At 37.3% G+C, this 18338-nt stretch overlaps 1 protein-coding gene across 1 annotated transcript in view; it reads left to right on the plus strand.

Annotated features, from left to right (window-relative positions):
* The window catches only part of Emcn (endomucin), a 62304-nt gene that overhangs the window by 18023 nt on the left and 25943 nt on the right, over positions 1-18338 (plus strand). The window contains exon 3 of the mRNA XM_059266315.1: positions 2818-2928. Coding sequence (XP_059122298.1) covers positions 2818-2928 — 111 coding nt within the window. The remainder of the gene's footprint in view (positions 1-2817; positions 2929-18338) is intronic.

The following is an 18338-nucleotide window of genomic DNA, read 5'->3' on the forward strand; positions in this document are numbered from 1 at the left end:
CTGTAAATTATTTGATTTTCTGTATTCTTTATTTGCAAGATTTTTGCTTTGTTCTTTTAAAGGCTATCCATCTCTACTGAATTTCCCATTCATGTTCTACCATCTTTTGATTTTTTCACTTAAAGGTTTGATTGAATTCTCCTGGATCTCACTGAGCTTCCTAATATTCATTGTTTTAAATTATAAGTTTTTTAAAATAAAAAATTTATTGATAAATAATCCACAGAGCATGCAATTTGTCCATTTCAATTCAGTGGTTTTTAGTCCAGTATATTGTTTTATGTTTTTTTCTCAATTTCATACATGTAGAAAATGTTGTGATTATGTTCATTCCCCAATTAACTTGGTATCATTTTCTCATTCCTGTTCACCTTTTTGGTCATCCCAAACAATCCCCTCCTATTTTCATGTTCTTTTAGTCTTTTAAGTACTTCATTGGGTATAGCTAGAGTTTTCCTGCCTGGCCCACAGTCAGGACAAATCTCTGTCACCTGCCAGTCCCACAGCCGCTCAGATCCAACCAAGTAAACACAGAGACTTATATTGTTTAAACTGTTTGGCCTAATGGCTCTGGCTTCTAGCTATCTAGTTCTTACATCTTAAATTTATAGAAATATAGATTTCTATAAATCTATACCTCGCCACGTAGCTCGTGGCTTACCGGCATCTTCACATGATGCTTGTCATGGTGGCGGCTGGCAGTGTCTCTCTCTACCTTCCTGTTCTCCCCTTTCTCCTCTCTGTTAGTCCCACCTATACTTCCTGCCTGGCCACTGGCCAATCAGTGTTTTATTAATTGACCAATCAGAGCAATTTGACATACAGACCATCCCACAGCAACTGGGCATTTAATCCACTTAAATTTTTTTGATGTTTGTTGTTAGAGTTATTTTGTTCCTTTAGGAGCACACTATTGCCATGTTTTGTGGTGTTCCTGTGCATCTATAATGAGATTCAAATATAGCTAATACTTTCATGGGGTGGCCATCTCAACAAGCAGCTTTCTCCTAAAGATGTAGAGTAAGGTGTAATATTGTAATACAGTGTTGTTGACCATTTCTATCTGGGCACCATGTGTCATCTTCATCATAGGTTTTTTTTGTCTATAGTTAATAACCCTAGGTAGAATGAGTATCATGAAAGAATTGGACACCTACTGTCTCTTTGGACAATGTCAGAGTGGGGATACTCTTAAGTGTCCTGGCAGATGTGGTGCAGACAGTTGTATGTGGGTCCTCACCTGGTGTCTGGTTGTACAGTGAGAGTGGTAGCCTCACCAGATAATGGAGGTTTCCTCAGGCACTGCTAATGGTAATCCAGCCACTAGCAAGGGACTCTGGTGTGATAATGGCCCAGGAGTGATAATGATCTCAAAGCATTTATCATCTGTCCAGTCAATGGTACAAGTAGATATTCCATGGGGCAAGACAGCACCATCACTTACACTTAGACCTTAGGCAGGAAGACTTACTGTTCCATTTTATATCATCTGATGAGTTCTTAGTTAAATATTTCTAAAAAGGAACTCTTCTTAAGACATTTCCTAAGCAGACATTGAGTTGCTAGTGGAAAACACAGACTTTATCTGTTTGTGTGTCCTCTATTCTCAAGTGTTGAGTCTGTACTTGGGGTGGGGGACGTCTTTCGAATTTCTGAGCTATCAAAAACATCAATGTCTGCTCTTCTGTGAAAGACCCACTACTATTTTCTCAAGTGTTTCCCCAATTTTACACTTCATGATGCCTCTAATTTTATGCCCATTTCTGCGTTTTCTTTCTCATATATGATTAACAACGTGGTTTGCATTTGAATTCATTTCAGTTTTGTTTATATTTTAAATCCTAGAGTGTTTCTACATGACAATGTATTTGTCTACTATTTATAAACTCTTTCAAACTCTATTGGTTTCTCTCACACAAATGCCTCAGGAACATTAAGAATTTTCTTCATAGATTCTTGCTTTTCATCATAATTCCAAGACTTGCTGCACTGGAGGGCATCAGAAATCCGTACTCCATCCCATTCTGTAATAAGAATCCTCTAAAATGCTTTCCTGCCTAGTTCGAGGTAACTTCATATCCATGCAGTACAAATTGTACACTAACTGACATTTATGTATTATTTTCTTTACTAGCCTAATGTCCCTATACTGAACTTTGAAAATACTGAAGAGCATTGGTCATTTCAAACATAATTATACAAATATAGGTTGCTTTAAGTCAACTTTTTCCAGTATTATTTTTTAAAATTTTGGTTTTCTTTTGCTTTTAATTTTCCTTTTAAAAATGACTACACATGATTTAAGATAGATTTTATTGTTTTCCTGGTATCTCCCACTTCCCTGGCTCTTCTACATGCATGAAGTCCTCTCCTAGGCAGCATGAAAACCATAGTGTTCTCTCTAACTGCTACCATTTCCATGTCATCTTTTCTAGTAGTAATTAACTTTTTTAATCGAATGTGGGTAGATTTCAGACATGACTCTCTTCACATGAAAGTTACGTGACTGGAGAAATTACTGAACTCCCCGAGTCTCAGATATACAATGATTTTCATTAATTAATATGTAATAAATAGTATCACATAGCTATGGCAAACACACAGGAAACTTTAATGTCACTCTCCTTTCTTAAGTAATTATCTAGATCATTCTAATGCTGACCATTAGAATGCTAGATTTCTAAATCTTGGTCCAAATGTTTTCACTACTGAACCTTGAAGATGTAAATGGATGTGGGCATGAATGTTAATGAAACTAGCTGGTAATCTATTATATTCCTGATGATGGATATTCTTTTTGTTTTTTTCACATAATAGAACCAACAACTCCTAGTGTCATAAAGAACGAAGTTCCCACGACAAACACAACAGTGTCAAATCCTCCTGTTTCAAATGCTGTTGCAACTTTACCAAGTTCCCAGCACAAAAGTAAGTATGGTGATTGTACTGCTATTGTACTGCGTGAATGTATTGGATAGGACTACCCTAAGAATTTTTTTTAGCCCACAGTTATAAAAGATCCATGCTCCATCTGTGCTTTCTTCTACTTACCATCAAACAAGGCAACAATCTGGCAACCTTGATTAGATTTTAACTTACAATCTACTCACAGCCACAATGGTATGAGTTCCAATGGAGTTCAAGATAAAGTTGAGTCATTGTTTATTAAATCATTTGTCCTCAAGAGGACAGTCAGTCAGCAATATACCCAACTTTGATAAAAATTAGAACATTCTCTCAAAAAAATTAATCCATTAAAAGTTATTCACTAAGATATAATGTGAAAAGGTATAACATTGAAAGAAATTATAATGTAAGTTGGAAATATTCATGTGAAGAAAACTCCAACAGAGAACATCTTCAATACACTAATGCTGTGGATATCATTCTGTATAAATAAAACACTGATTGGCCAGTGGCCAGGCAGGAAGTAAGCGGGACAAGGAGAGGAGAATTCTGGGAAGTGGAAGGCTGAGTGAGGGAGACACTGCCAGCCGCCGCCATGACAAGCAGCATGTGAAGATGTCGGTAAGACACAAGCCACGTGGCAAGGTATAGATTTATAGAAATGGGTTAATTTAAGACATAAGAACAGTTAGCAAGAAGCCTGCCACGGCCATACAGTTTGTAAATAATATAAGCATCTGTGTGTTTATTTTATAAGTGTGCTGTCAGACTGCTGGGGCTCGGCGGGACCCGGAGAGAAGCTCTCCAGCTACACACTAAGGAAATAAATTATACCAATTTCCCCAAAATCAGGAAAGATTGAGAGATTTAATGTTTCCTCTTGAATATAGACCAGTCAAAATGCTTTTGATAAAGAACAAAATTCATTAATTTACATAGATCAGTTTCTAAGTTTATTCTACACCTGTAATAATGAAGTTTGAACCTCAGGGCTATTTTGGTTAATGAATGAATCATACACAAAATATGAGAGAGTATTATCCCAAGTACTCTTGTCACCTGGATTGCTAACTAGCAGAGTCCTGATGATTCTCTTTCTACCTTAATTTTATGACTGATAGTTTCTCAGGTCATGAATATAGGATACAAGTATTTGTATCTGAAGCAATCCTAAAGTCTAGAGCAAAGGCAAGTTTGCTTTAGGAGAGAAGAGCTAATGAGATTTCTTCCTTAACTCCCTCTTCTGAAAAAAAATAGAATTAAAATAAAACATTTCTATAATTTTTAGCATTCTTTTAAAATCACATTTAGGGCTGGAGGGATAGCTCAGCCATTAAAGGTTAGGCTCACAATCAAATATGAAATCACATTTATTTCTCTCATGCTATTCTTTCATTCCATCTGTAGAAGATAAGCTCCTAAAATTATAAAATTTTACAAACAGAAATCATCATCAATTCGTTCCTCTGAAATTATAGTTTAAAAAAATGTGGAATTGTTGAACTAATTTATTTACTAACTTATACATCACCATTACTCTCATTGTGGGCAATAGTTGTATATTAGACAATGCCAGCATAGAATTAGCCTAGTGGAGGATGACAAAAACAGTTCAGAAGATAAACATTACCCTGGTGATAACAAATGGATATATTCATAATAACAAAACAGAGTAACGAAAAAGCAAGTGATGGTGATGCTGCACGTGTCTCTGGAGTCAAGGATGCCCTCTGAACAGTGGTGTTTAGCAAGGAGAATGGAACAACAGGGAAGTAAACATGATGTGTGTAGAAGAGAAGCTGAAGAACACATGTGGAGTTTAGGTTGACTAACAGAGAGGAGGCCTGGTGGTTGAAATCAAAGTGACTTAGGTAGCCTTAGAGTAAGAATCAAGCTCTTTTCCGTACAAGGCCAAATAGGTCACAGTGAATTTTAATAACTAGTACATGTCTTCAAAAGACATGGCATCAACCAGAAGAAATCATGGTGCTAAAGTTCATGACATTTCTTGTAGTGATATATTGTGTACTCCAATAAAATGTATCTGGGGATCAGAGGACAAAGCCAGCCACTAGATTAGGCATAGAGGCCAGGCAGTGGTGGCATGCACCTTTAATCCTATCACTCAGAGGCAGAGATCTGTCTGGATTTCTGTGAGTTCAAGGCCACACTGGGAACAGAGCCAGGCATGGTGGCACACACCTTTAATCCTAGCACTTGAGATCTCGTGTCTTTGCTTGGAAAGGACACATGCCTTTAATCCCAGGAAGTGATGTCTGGGCAGAGAAAGGTATATAAGGCATGAGGAAACAGGAACTCACACTCTTGTGGCTGACTTGTTCTGTTTCTCTGATCTTTTTAGTTTTTACCCCAATATCTGGCTCCAGGTTTTTATTAATAAGACCATTTAGCAATTCGTGTTACAATTTGTCTGGGCAATGATATGTCTTGGATATGACCATAAAATCACAGATAACAACAACAAAAAATACAAAAGGGTGATATTTTATCAAACTAAAAATCTAACTTGAAATGGTCATGCATTTAATAAGTTAAAATGATAGGTATATAAGAAACTCAGACAACTCAACAGCAAGAAAACATTAAGAAAATGAGAAAAATACTTAGACATTTCTCAATAAGAAAATAAAAGTTGGCCAAAAATCTACACTTACTTAAAATCATAATGATATAGAATTGCTTTTATTAAAATGATGACATATATGAGAATATTGAAGAAAAGAAAACTTGGCAGGTTGTTGATGGAAATACAAATTAGTACAAACACTGAAGAAAACCACATGGGTGTTTCTCAGAAAATTAAAAATAGAATCGCCATATTATATATATTTATATATATATATATATGTAGAATACATATGCATGGAATATATATGGATATATATCCATATATATTTCCTTGAATATATGTGTATATATGCAAGGAAATTAAATCTGTATCTGGGAGACATATACTTATTTCCACATTTATTGCAACCACACTAAAAATAGCCAAGATAGCAAACAACCATGAAAGCCCTTCAACAGATGATAGACCTAAGAAAAAGAAAAAGTAGTGAAATGTATATAAAATTGAAGAGTACTAAGGCTTTACAAAGAAGAAAAACGTAGCATGTGTGATTGTGTGATGGTGTGTATGAACTTGAGGTCATTATGCTAAGTGATATAGGCCTGGGATAGAAATACAAACATTTCGTAAATTTGCTTATGTGTGGAATCTTAAGAAGTTTAACACTTCTGAGCCTGGCAGTACAGGCCTGAAATTCTAGCTATTTAGAAGGGTGAGGCAAGAGGATCTCAAGTTCAAAGCTGCCAGCACTGAATAGTGAGGCCATCCTGAGAAACTTACCAGACTTGGTCTCAGTCTTTTTGCTTGTTTGTTTTTTGTTCTTTTTTTTTTTTTTTTTTTTTTTTTTTTTTTTTTTTTTTTTGAGACAGGGTTTCTCTGCATAGTTTTGGTGCCTGTCCTGGATCTCACTCTATAGACCAGGCTGGCCTCACACTCACTGGCTATGCTTCTCCAGTGCTGGGATTAAAGGTGTGCACCACCACTGCCCAGCTGGTCTCAGTCTTTTTCAAAGATGCAGTCAGAACTAGAGGAACAATAGTTATAAGGAACTGGAAGTGGGGAGCAGTTTGGCATAAGTATGACAACGTTCTGGTTAGGCAATGAGAATCAGATCTAGTGCTCGATCTTACAGCGTATCATTATTGTTTAAAATAATAGAATATGTGACTGGAAACTGATAACAGACTAGATTTTACAAATTTTCATCACAAAGCATCTGGTAAATATATGGTATAATCTTTCTGTGATGAATACATATGTCAGTATCACTGGATGACATAGTAATTAAGAGTGTGTGTTACTCTTAGGCTTTCTTAGATCCTGTATTATTTTTCCCATTAGTGTGACAGGTACTTGACCAAAACAACTTAAGGGAAAGGAGTACTTTGCTCACTGTCACAGGGGCCAACCCACAGATACTTGGCTTTGCGTATTTGGAAAAAACACGGTGGTGGGAATATGTGGAGAATGAGACTCCTCATCCTATCGCAGAAAAGATTGAAATCAGAAGTTGCCATGTTCTCAGTGACCAACTTACTTCAGTGAGACTCTCACTTCTATCATTCCCCAAAAATGTGCCAGCTGATCACCTAGTGTTTAATATATGAGCTTTCGAGGAATATTTCATATTTAGAGTATACCGCCCCTGGGTCCCAAAGGCTGATGGACATCTCAGAATGGCACAATGACCTTAGTCTATCTCCAAAAGTTTCCAAAGTCTTAACAGGTCTATCGCTGTTCAGAGTCTACTGGTATTCAAGGCAATCTCTTAGTTGTGAGCCATTTTAAAATCAAAATGAAAGTTCCATGTTCCCAAGATATGATGGTATAGTATGAACATCCTCAATCCAAAAGGGAGAAATTGAGGCAAAGGAAGGATAATATGGGCAAAGCAAGCTGGAAACCCAGCAGGGCAAACACTGAACCCCATAGCTTCATGTGTAGCCTCTGTGTTTTAAACTGTGATAAAGTGAGTTCCAAAGGACTCTCCAAAGGTGTTATTGCTGTCCCTATGGCCTTTGCATGTAAAGACCACTGGGCTTTCTTAGGCTGACCTCACTTACTGTCTGCAGCATTTGTCAGTATGTGCCAGACATCTCTAATACTCTTGGGTCTCCACTGTAGCTCCGGATTAATCCTCATCCTCGTTTATTCATCACCCTATCACCCTTGAGCTGCTTACAAGGACTCTATGTGTCTCACATGTTGCTTTGACTCTAGAGCCTTCATTTGATATCTGGGTGAACCCCCCCCCCCCGACTCCATAACCCTTGCCCTCTGCATGTCTGTAATATTAGCATCACTTGAATCATACCAAGGTATCAGTTGTGTGACTAGAGGAGCCATGTTGGACTTTAGCTTCCATGGTCTCAGGGTGCCTGAGCAACTAAAATCCATGGCCCTGTACATACATGACAACTTACAGCTCTCCTCTCAGGCACAGGCTTTCAAATGAGTTAGAAAACCTTTACCCTTTGGTCCTATGGCAGATGGTGCCTGGAGAACTCTTGAGATAGCCACAAAACATTTTATTGTTCCATTGCAAAGTGACTTTAATTCATTTTACCGATGTTAACCTTCTTTGTAGCCACACTCCTCGTCCACATTGACCATACTCTTTTTCTAGTCAAATCTCATACTTTCAAGTTTTTCAACTCTTGTTTTTTTGCTTCTAGCTCTCATTGGAAATGTACCAAAAACTAGCTACATGATATATATGTCATAGCCTAAGTGCTATGCAAACCTGATGTTTCCTCTACCAAATTAATCCCATTACTTTTTAACTCAACTTCTTGTGAAGTGTTAGAAATTTTGGGGAAAGTAGACAAATTTTTAGCCAGAATATAGAAACCATGGCCTTTAGTTCAATATAGAGTCTACCTGAAACATGGTGAGCACAATCTTGACTCTCCAGAATTCCTGTCAGAATCATGCTCTTTGGGAATTTCACCAGGACCACCCATCAAACATCCTACACTCTCTCAGGCCCATTTCTCCAAACATTTCCAAATTTATCCTGAAAACCAGTTCCAACAACTAAAGAGCCACATGGTATCAGATTCAATCAGAGCAATAATCCCTGTTCTTTGGTGCCAAGTTTTTGAATTAGCTAAATCTGTGTGGTTATAACAGAAATCTCTGAGAGACTAACTTAACAGAAGAAAGACTGCTTTGGTTTATGGTTAAATATTTCAGGCCAGAGTCCTTGGCTCCATTGATTCTGGACCTATGATAAGTCATGACATTGTGTTGGCAGGAGCATCAAGTAGGAAGCTCTTTAGCTCACGGTGGGCAAGGACCAGAGGAAGAAAAGAGACCAGAAGAAGGTATTACCCACTCCTAGGAGCTGGCTCCAGTGAGCTACCTCTTCCAGTTGGAACTCACCTCAAAAAGTTTTCAGGACTTCCCAAAACATCTGGGTACCAAGCATTCAAAAAATGAGTCTGGGGGCATTACATTCCTACCATGACAGCCCCCCATCTCAAATATATCAAGATTTCATACTAAATGAATTTTATATATTATAATTTTTCAAGTTATAAAAACATTTTTCAAAAGTTATCCAAAAGCTAGAAAAATTAATACATTATTAATAGACATGTGCTAGTTATACTTTGTCAATTGGCACAAATAGAGTCTCTTAGGAAAATGGAATTTGAGTTGAAGAATTGTCTCTGTTGGACTGGTACGTGAGCATCTCTGTGGAGCATTTTTCTGAATGCTGATTGAGATGGAAGGGCCCAGTCTACTGCGGGCAGTACCACCCTTGGAAAGGTGGGTCTGGGTCTGATAAGGAAGGTAGGTGAGCAAGCCAGGGGAAGCAAGCCAGTGAGCACCAAGGTTCCTGCTTAGTTCTCTGGGTTCCCGCCTCAAGCTCTTGTCCTGTTTCTATCAATGATGGACTACAACCTGCAAGCCAAAAATAACCTTTCCCCCCCCCCAAGTTTGTTTTAGTCAGTGTTTTGTGACAGCAACAGGAAAGCAAACTCTGACCAGACATCAAGATTTATCAGTCCACTGTATAGAATTGCTCTGTTCATTCGGAGCCAGCAGTCTTGTGTCTCATATTTCTCTAACATGGGATCCTAAGTGGGCCCTATTCATGGAACAGAAGTTGATTCAAATCATTAAAAAAAATACTGCAATATCAGACAAAATACAAATAAAATGTAACTATTTCAATTGATGCAGAAGAAAGGGGTGTCACAAATCCATCACTTTTTCTTAAAAGAAATGCTCAACAAAATGGAAATAAAGGAAAATTCCATCAGCACAATAGATTCACTTGACACTTCATAGAGAAGATCATTAGATTTCCACTCTAAGATCTGGAAGTAAGGAGGATGCCCAGCCTCACTACTTCTACCCCACAGAGCACTCAGAGTCCAGAACAATCAGACAGGGAAAGAAAGAAAGATGTGCAAATAGGAAAGAAGAGGAAAACCAGCTTCAATTTGAGAGGACGGGGTCTATATACTAAATAATCCTAAACAGTCCACAAAAAGAACAGACCAAACAGAAACTAGGATTAATAAATGAGTTTAGCAGATAGAAAGGCCACAAAATCAACAAATAAAACTACAATTATGATTTTGTGCACAGATAAGAAATGATTCCCTACAGGAAATTAAGAAAACAAAATAATTTGTCATATGTCCAAAGTAACAAAATATAAAGGAATAAATCTAATCTACAGAGCTCTAACTATTCTCAACTTCTTATTGAGATATATAGACTTTGGATCTGTTAAATTTCACTGCATTTTTTTTTATTTTCAAGTTCTTTCTAATAAACTTCTTATGGAAGCAACGTTGACATCTGATGTTCAAGCCTATAAATACTATTGAAAGAAATGAATCTGATGGATACACAAGGAACACCACATCTCAACTACAGAAAGCAAATTATTTTCTTACGGATGAGGGCTCTTTACTATACTATATCATGGCATGGGGCAAAAAAGTCAACATTTATTAAAAAGTTATCCAGTATTGCATTTAAGCCAGGACTGCAGTAAAACCTGTAACTCCAAAATGCGTGAAAAGAAAACAGTGATTCAGATTTGCTCGTTAAGCAACCAATCTCAAGAAGATGAGGCAAAAAGGAATAATAAGCCCAAAGAAAGTAGAAGGCATAAAATAATAAAAACAAGTATGAAACTCATGAGCTAAACAACAATAAAATAGGTCAATAAAATACAAAATTCTGGTTTTAAACATGATGCAGCAACAGGAGCTAGGGAGAAAACAAAAAAGAGAAAAGCTACAAAGAAAGCCTAGGAAACAAACAGTAATTTAAAAAGTTACGGGCCCCAGTGACCCAAATGCAAATAGTTGAACTCCTAGAAGGAAGAGTGAGAAAGGTGGACAGAAAAGTATTTCCCAAATATTATTTAAAAACTATAGAACAGTGGATTCAGTAAGCATGATGAGTCCAAAATAGAAAAAATAAAGAAAGAAAGAAACCACACCAAAGATAAAGAGAAAATTTTGAAATTAGTTGTTGGAAAAAAATGACACATTAAATAAAGGAAGATGGGAAATGACAGCAGAGCTTCTTCAGGAACAATGCCTGCCAGAAAACAATGAAGAACATCTTCCCTACTGGAGGGGAAACTGTCACCCTAGTGTTCTGTGGGGACATTTACAGATGTGCAGAGCTCGGAAATTTCATGATGAGTAAAAACATTCAGCAAGAGACAAATACCACCAGACAGAAATTTAGATCTAAATAAGGAAAAGAGTGCTGGGAGTGATAAAGTCACAAGTCGGTACAAAAACTTCCACCTCATTTTAACCTTTCAACAGAGAACTGATTGTTGGACTAAAACCTAGCAAGTGCATCTGAGGCTTGAAATGTGTTTAAAGAATATATATAACAATATAAATATATGTAAACAATAGCATAGGTTTTGAGATGAGAGACGTCACTATACTATTGCAAGATCAATAATGGAAAAATTGTAATCCTAAAAGAAAGCTTAATACAGGGGCTGGAGAGATGGCTCAGGTCTGTGTACCAGGGACCCAAGTTCCATCCCCAGCACTCACATCAGGAAGCTCATAACTCTAACTCCAGCTTCAGGTGTATCTGGTGCCCTCCTCTGGTCTCTTGTAACACCTGCACCCATGTGCACATACCCACACACAGATTCACATACATATACATAATTAAAAATAATGATCTTTTAATTAAATGCTCAGTCCAAAAGAAGGCAATAAAAGAGGGAAAAGAATAGACAGGAAGTTTAAAATGTTGGGATCTTCAGCTTTAAATCAAATACAATGATGACAGAAATTATAGTGCATGAAATAAAATGGCTTAAACATTTCTGTTATAAAAGTAAAGGTTTTTAATTGAAACAAAATATATCCCAGCTACATGCAGAATTTTAAAATAAACTTTAAATATTAATCGACTGGTAGTTTACAAATGAAGGAAGACATCCCAGGATTGCAGGGGCTGTGTTAACGTCAGATGAAAATGATTTTAGAGTAAATAACTTGTTGGGTTTAAATAGTGTCATTTCAGTTCAAACCAGAACAGCACACTGATCATTTCATCAGTACTTTATAAAAAACATCTAAACTTTGACATCTTTGATGATGGATTGCTTAGACAAGAATTTTATGGAAGCTCCATGATAAATGTGAATCTAAGGCTCTTGCTAATTAGAGGGATAGTGAGTACACATCTCTCAGTAAAGCAAAGATTTCCTAAAGAGCACATGCCCTTTAATAGTCCCACAAAACATGAATTACTTTCCATTTATAATTGTCCAGATTTTAGATGGCCATTCCTCAACCAACGAAGGATTTTTTTTTGTTGTGTTGTGAAATAAAGCTGGAAACTTGAAATTTTATGCATTCTATTTGAAAACAGAAAGTGTGTGTTAGGGGTAAAAAAAATGAGTTTATTATTCAGAGTGTGGAAATTTAGAATATTTAGTTCTGAAGAAGCTTGATGAAAACTGCAAGCCATTTTCAATAAAACAAAACTGAAAAATTATCTAAAAAAAAATCCATCAGTATAGAAACCAGAAAATATGAATGAATGGATATACTAACTTTGAAAAACTAGTATTAATTAATTTATGTTCAGAGAGGTTTAACACATGCATGGTGACACTAAATGAAAATACTTTACTAGCTAGTGGGCAACTAATGAATGCCATGTAATAAGTACTGCACGAAGTCTAGATGAATTGCAGTGGTCTCAGTAGGTCACCACCCCTTCCCTCTGGAGAATAAACCCATCTACCATGGCAGCACCTGTGTGTGAACCATCTGTGGTTCCTGAGTCAGTTGAATGAAGGTGGGGAATTTTGGGTTTCCTTCATTCATGAGGCTTAGAAGCACCTTCTAGTCTTCATATCCCATGGAAGAAAGCTTTTATTTTTAGTTCTGGTGAAGCATTTTGTAATTCCTTCAAGTACCTTGGGTATGATTAACCATTAGAAACCCTGATAGTTTGCTGGAACTGTCATAGCAGTGTTTATACTGTACATACAAAGTTCTTATAGAATCATAATGATCTACTTACAGGGGAAAAAAAGCCTTCCAACATTTCTTAGCATACAAATATCCAACTACTACAGCTTTAGCTTGTATTGTGTCACAGTGTTTGATTTCTAAAGTCCCTCTTTGAGTTGCTGACTAGTTAATTTTTAACATTGTTGAATGAATTTTGGCTTGAGATTAGGACAGAATTTAAGCAATTTCTGAATTTGTCCTGTGCATAATTCTGCCATTTTGTACTACATACTTATACCTGACAGTTATCAAACCAAGGCATCAGTCAACTGGAGACTATTGAAGATATTCTTGGTCTTGCAGTACCAAGGGCTTAACTCTTTATGTAAAAATAAACAAGCACACCCATCTCAATAGTATAAATATGCCTTCGTATTAAATAAATGGTAAAATTATATGTATATTAGAGGAATAGGTAAAACTACTTTATTTTGATTTATTAACAATAAATGATTTGTATGTCTGTTATATATAGCTATGTACATGCAAGCTGTATAAAAATGTCTCAGTCAAAACAGGGACATAAAATGGAAGAAGCTTATGCCACAGGGATTTATCGCCTCCCAAGTCTAGTATCAGAAATTCTATAATCAAGTTTGCATCAGGGTTCCATCTAGAGGCCTGGCATGTGTTCTCACTTCCTTTCTGGTGACTGCTGGCAGTTCTTAGATAACTTGCTTGTGGTATATCACGCATGCTCTGTACCATCACACCACCTTTTGCCTTTGTGTCTATACATCAGTTCCTCATCATGCTCTCCTATCCAGTCTATGCTTTCCCTCTTGTCAAGACATTTGTTATGGGATCTAAAGCCTACCTTAATCTATAGAAATCCCACCTCAATATCTTCGCTAAATTATATTTGCATAGATCCTTTTTCCAAATCAGGTCACAGATTCTATATCCACAAAGCTTTTGGAGGATTGTCACCATGAAACCCATCTCAGACCAGGGACCTGTGTTAGCTCTCAGTGCACCTGGCTCTGTTGCCACACATTCACCATCTCTATATAGTCCTGGCCACTGACATGTGGTTCAAAAGAAATACCAATAACAGTGATTCTTGTGGACCAGTACCTGAACTGCACAGGCATTACATGTAGATTTATTAATTTTCTCACCCTGAGTCTCCAGTTTGGGACTAAGGTGTTGAAAATATGACATTCTCTTTGATTCTCTTTTCATTTCCTGTGCTATTGTGGTTTGGGTCCCACATGTGTCCCTTGAAAGCATGGTCCTCACGTGGCAGTATGCAGAGGCTGGACTTTTGGGTGGTGATTGGCTCATGCAGGCTCTGGCCTCAGGATGGTGTGTTACATTTATGGATGGCTTTGCTGAAATGGCCTCTGCCAGCTTGCTCCATTATGTTCCACCATGACACGCTGCCTCACCAAAGCCCAAAGCAACACAGCCTAGTAACTGTGGACTGGCACCTCCAGAACCGTGAGACAAACATGCCTGCCTGCCTTCATGTTTGTCTCCCTTGGGTGGTTTGTCACAGCAGGAGTAAGCTTCCATGTGGGTACATTTTGTTAGTTTCTGCAAACAGATAGGAAAGAAGGATGGAAGACGGGAAGGTAGGCAGCACTGGGCAAGTCTAACACATGGCCTGTGGGTCACACATAGCTGAGAATACAGCTGAGCACACAGTTGGAAACTTACTGAAAACATTAGGGGACATTTTTGAGATTTTTTTTTTTAAATTGTAACTCAATTGAGCAAAGGTTCAAGTGTAGATCATAATTTCAATCACAATATCAAGAGATATTTTGGTAGGAGAAGCGAATTTGGTGTTTTTAACCAGATTGGAAAGAGACATTCTATACATGCCCAGAAATCGTCAAGAAAGGAAGGTCATTATTCCTTCTCCCTTGAATGAAGTCTGATATGGCTGAGGGAAGAATACGGAATAAGTTTATGGACTGGTGGTTCATTGCAAATAATTATGCAATAAGGAAATTTAATTGCTAATCTATTTATTGTATATAAATGTTATCATTAATAATTTATACTATAATTGTTATACATTTCTATTTTATAATGGTAGTGTTTATATACAACAAAGATTTTAGCAAATAAACTTCCTTATCACAGATTTTTTTCATGGTTTAATGTGGAGTTTACTGCTATACAAAAAGAGTTGATTTCACAATAACTGAGTAGACATTTTGTAGGTGCTACTATCTGACCATGTGAATGAGCTACACCTAGGCCTTTGTTCTCTAAGGCACCACACCTGCCTTAAGACAAAGGTGTCTCTGATCATGCCCAGAGAATGTTGGGTTAGTGGTTATGAGTAATGATTCTTAATTCAAAGGGTTTAGTTAAAAAAAAATTAAATACAAACATTCATTTGTGTTATGGTTTTGGGTCAGCTATGGAACTCCTCTGAGGTTGTTCATCAGAGCAGTGGTTCTCAATCTCTGAGTCATGACCTGTTTGGAAAACCTCTATCTCCAAAAATATTTACAGTACAATTCATAACAGTAGCAAAATTATAGTTATGAATTAGCAACAAAAATAGTTTTATGGTTGGAGGTCACCACAACATGAGGAACTGTATTAAAGAACCAGGTGCAGCATTAGGGAGGTTGAGAAGCACTGATCTAGAGAATTGTTATAAGATAAAATCTGGCATGTGGATATTGCTCAGTAAGTAAAAAGTCTGCTGTGTAAGCATGAATACCTGAGGTCAGATCCCCAGCACCACCCTAAATGTCAGGCCTGGTTGTATATACCTCTAACCTAGGGCTGGGAGGCAAAGACAGGTAGCTCCCTGTGCCTGCTGCGTGGTCAGTGTAGCCATTGGTGAAGTCCAGGTCAACCAGTGAGAAGCCCTGACTGTGGTGATATTTTGTTTGCGCTCTAACAAATAAAACTTGCCTGGAAATCAGAGTGCGAAGCTAGCCACTAGAGGCCAGGGACTGGTGGCACACACCTTTAATCCCAGCACTTGGGATCTCATGCCTTTGATCCCAGTATTTGGGAGGTACATGCCTTTAATTCCAGCATTTGGGAGGAAGAATCAGGAAGCAATATGGCTGGGTGGAGAGAGGAAGTGATAAGGAGGGTGGAGACAGGAGCTCAGCCCCTTTCAGTCTGAGGATTCCTAGAGGTAAGTAGTCTTTCTAGTGGCTGGGGGCTCTGCTTCTCTGATCTTTCAGCTTCCACCCTGATATCTGACTCTGGGTTTTTATTATTAAGACCAATTAGAATCATGCTACACCTGACTCAAAACCTAAAGTGGAGAGCAATTGACAAAGACACTCAACATCAACCTCTGAACTCCACAGACTCATACGTGGACAAGCATACCTTCACATACTGGGACACACACACACACACACACACACACACACACACACACACACACGTATGCACACATATACAAATTGAAACCTCATAGTATCCCCCAGGGTCATTAAATGGAAAGGAAATAACATCTTCATTGGATGTTCCCTTCAAACCATCATAGAGAATCCATCACATTCAATGCTGCCATCTATCATCCTACAATTTAGAAATCATTAATTGTCTGATTGCCAACTCTGTCAGTGCTACTTTATGAACCGAGCCATTTACCTGTGACATCCAGCCAAGGGTTTAACCATAACTTTCCCCTTTTGCAAGGAGAGGAATCTGCAGAACAATAGTCTTAGTCACATGCCCTAGTTTAGACAAATCAAAAACAATCTCACGTCCATGTCCACTGCCTTAGTGTCAGATGACAGAGTAATACAATGGAAATTGCTCATAGCTTATTTTTCAGTAGAAGTAGATAATCATATATAAAAAAAGCTCTATATATTCTTGCTCCTGCATTTAGCATCATATTGTATGTACCACTCTAGTGTGTTATATGTAAACACAGTCTCTACTGTGAAATAAGAAAAGTTATTTATTGTATTGCTGGTAAAGCTTTCTGATTTCAATGATAATGTTTAAGTTTAGGTTTGGAAATATATTTGCAGTTTTTAAGACCACAGTTTCATATTGCAGGATCAAACTCAACAACAGATTTCAACAGTTCTGTCTTTTACTGATCATCCAACTGAGAATATTAGCAAAAGCCTCCCATATGCATTTGTAGTTTGATTTCCTTCGTTTCCTCTACAATCCGACTGTGGCCTTCTGACAGCACATATGCGTCCTTACAGTTATAAATAAAGACCAGAGATACTCACACTTAGCCATATGCCGCGGCATTCATTTTTACTGAGATTTTTGTATCCTCTAAACTGAGTCTAGGATTCATTTAAAAACAGTTTGTTGTCTTCAAACTATTTCCTCTATTTCAAGAAGGAAGCATGCATTCCTTTTTGGTTTTTTGTTTTTCCTGAAAGTACTGGAGGTCAGATCCAGGCGCTGGGCATGCCAGGCAAGCACTCTTCCACTGAGCTATACCCAAATTCCTGATTTATTGAGAGACAGTCTCATTACGAAGCTTAGTCTAATCTCAAACTTGTGATCCTCTTGCTTCAGCTTTCAAAGTGATGGAATTACAGGCTTGTGCCATTATGCCCAGTCATATTCTATTCTTGATTAAGTATTGAAAATTGCAGAATTTTGTCTTCAGTACTTTATTCCTCCATGTACAGATATATGTATGGACTTTGACCTCGGACTATTCAGAATTCATGTGTTTCTTTACACTCCAGCAAAGTTTCAGGACACAGTTACAAACAGTTCTTATCTATTTTACATTCACATAAAATTATTATGCATTTTGGAGACTAAAAGAAATGCAAATAAAAGAGAGCCAGAAGGTTTTGTCTGATTCAAGCTTAAAATTGTTCATTCCCATACAAGTCTATCATCAGGAAAGGTTGTGACCTGATACTAATAAAAGGAAGAAAGGGTTTTGATTTTCTTTGTATTCTAATCCTAGCTGCTAATAAATATTTTAACTGCATCTCCCAAATGCAGCATTATGCCACTTTCAAAAGTGTTTTAATTAGTTATCAAAGCAGGAATTAATTATATAAGCCTTATACTTAGAATATTTAGGAAGAGAAAAACTGTCTCTTTTAGTAGATGGGTTTGGAATCGAAGTCCTGAATTGTCATTGTGGTTCCACCTTTAAGACAGTAATTTGATTTCTCTCAGCTAATATTTGTAGTTCTACAAAATGGGAATAATATCTTTTATAAACATCAAATTTAAAACTCACCATTCTTTTCCATATACCAGAGACATACCATGGCATATCCTAGGGATAGGTACTAGAATCACAGATCTATGCAAGACAGAAAATCTATCCTCAAGGAAACACAATCCAGGCGGCACCAATAAGCCATTTTTCAAGCAGA

This window comes from Peromyscus eremicus, chromosome 6 (genome assembly GCF_949786415.1).
Source record: "Peromyscus eremicus chromosome 6, PerEre_H2_v1, whole genome shotgun sequence".
In the NCBI taxonomy this organism is placed as follows: Eukaryota; Metazoa; Chordata; class Mammalia; order Rodentia; family Cricetidae; genus Peromyscus; species Peromyscus eremicus.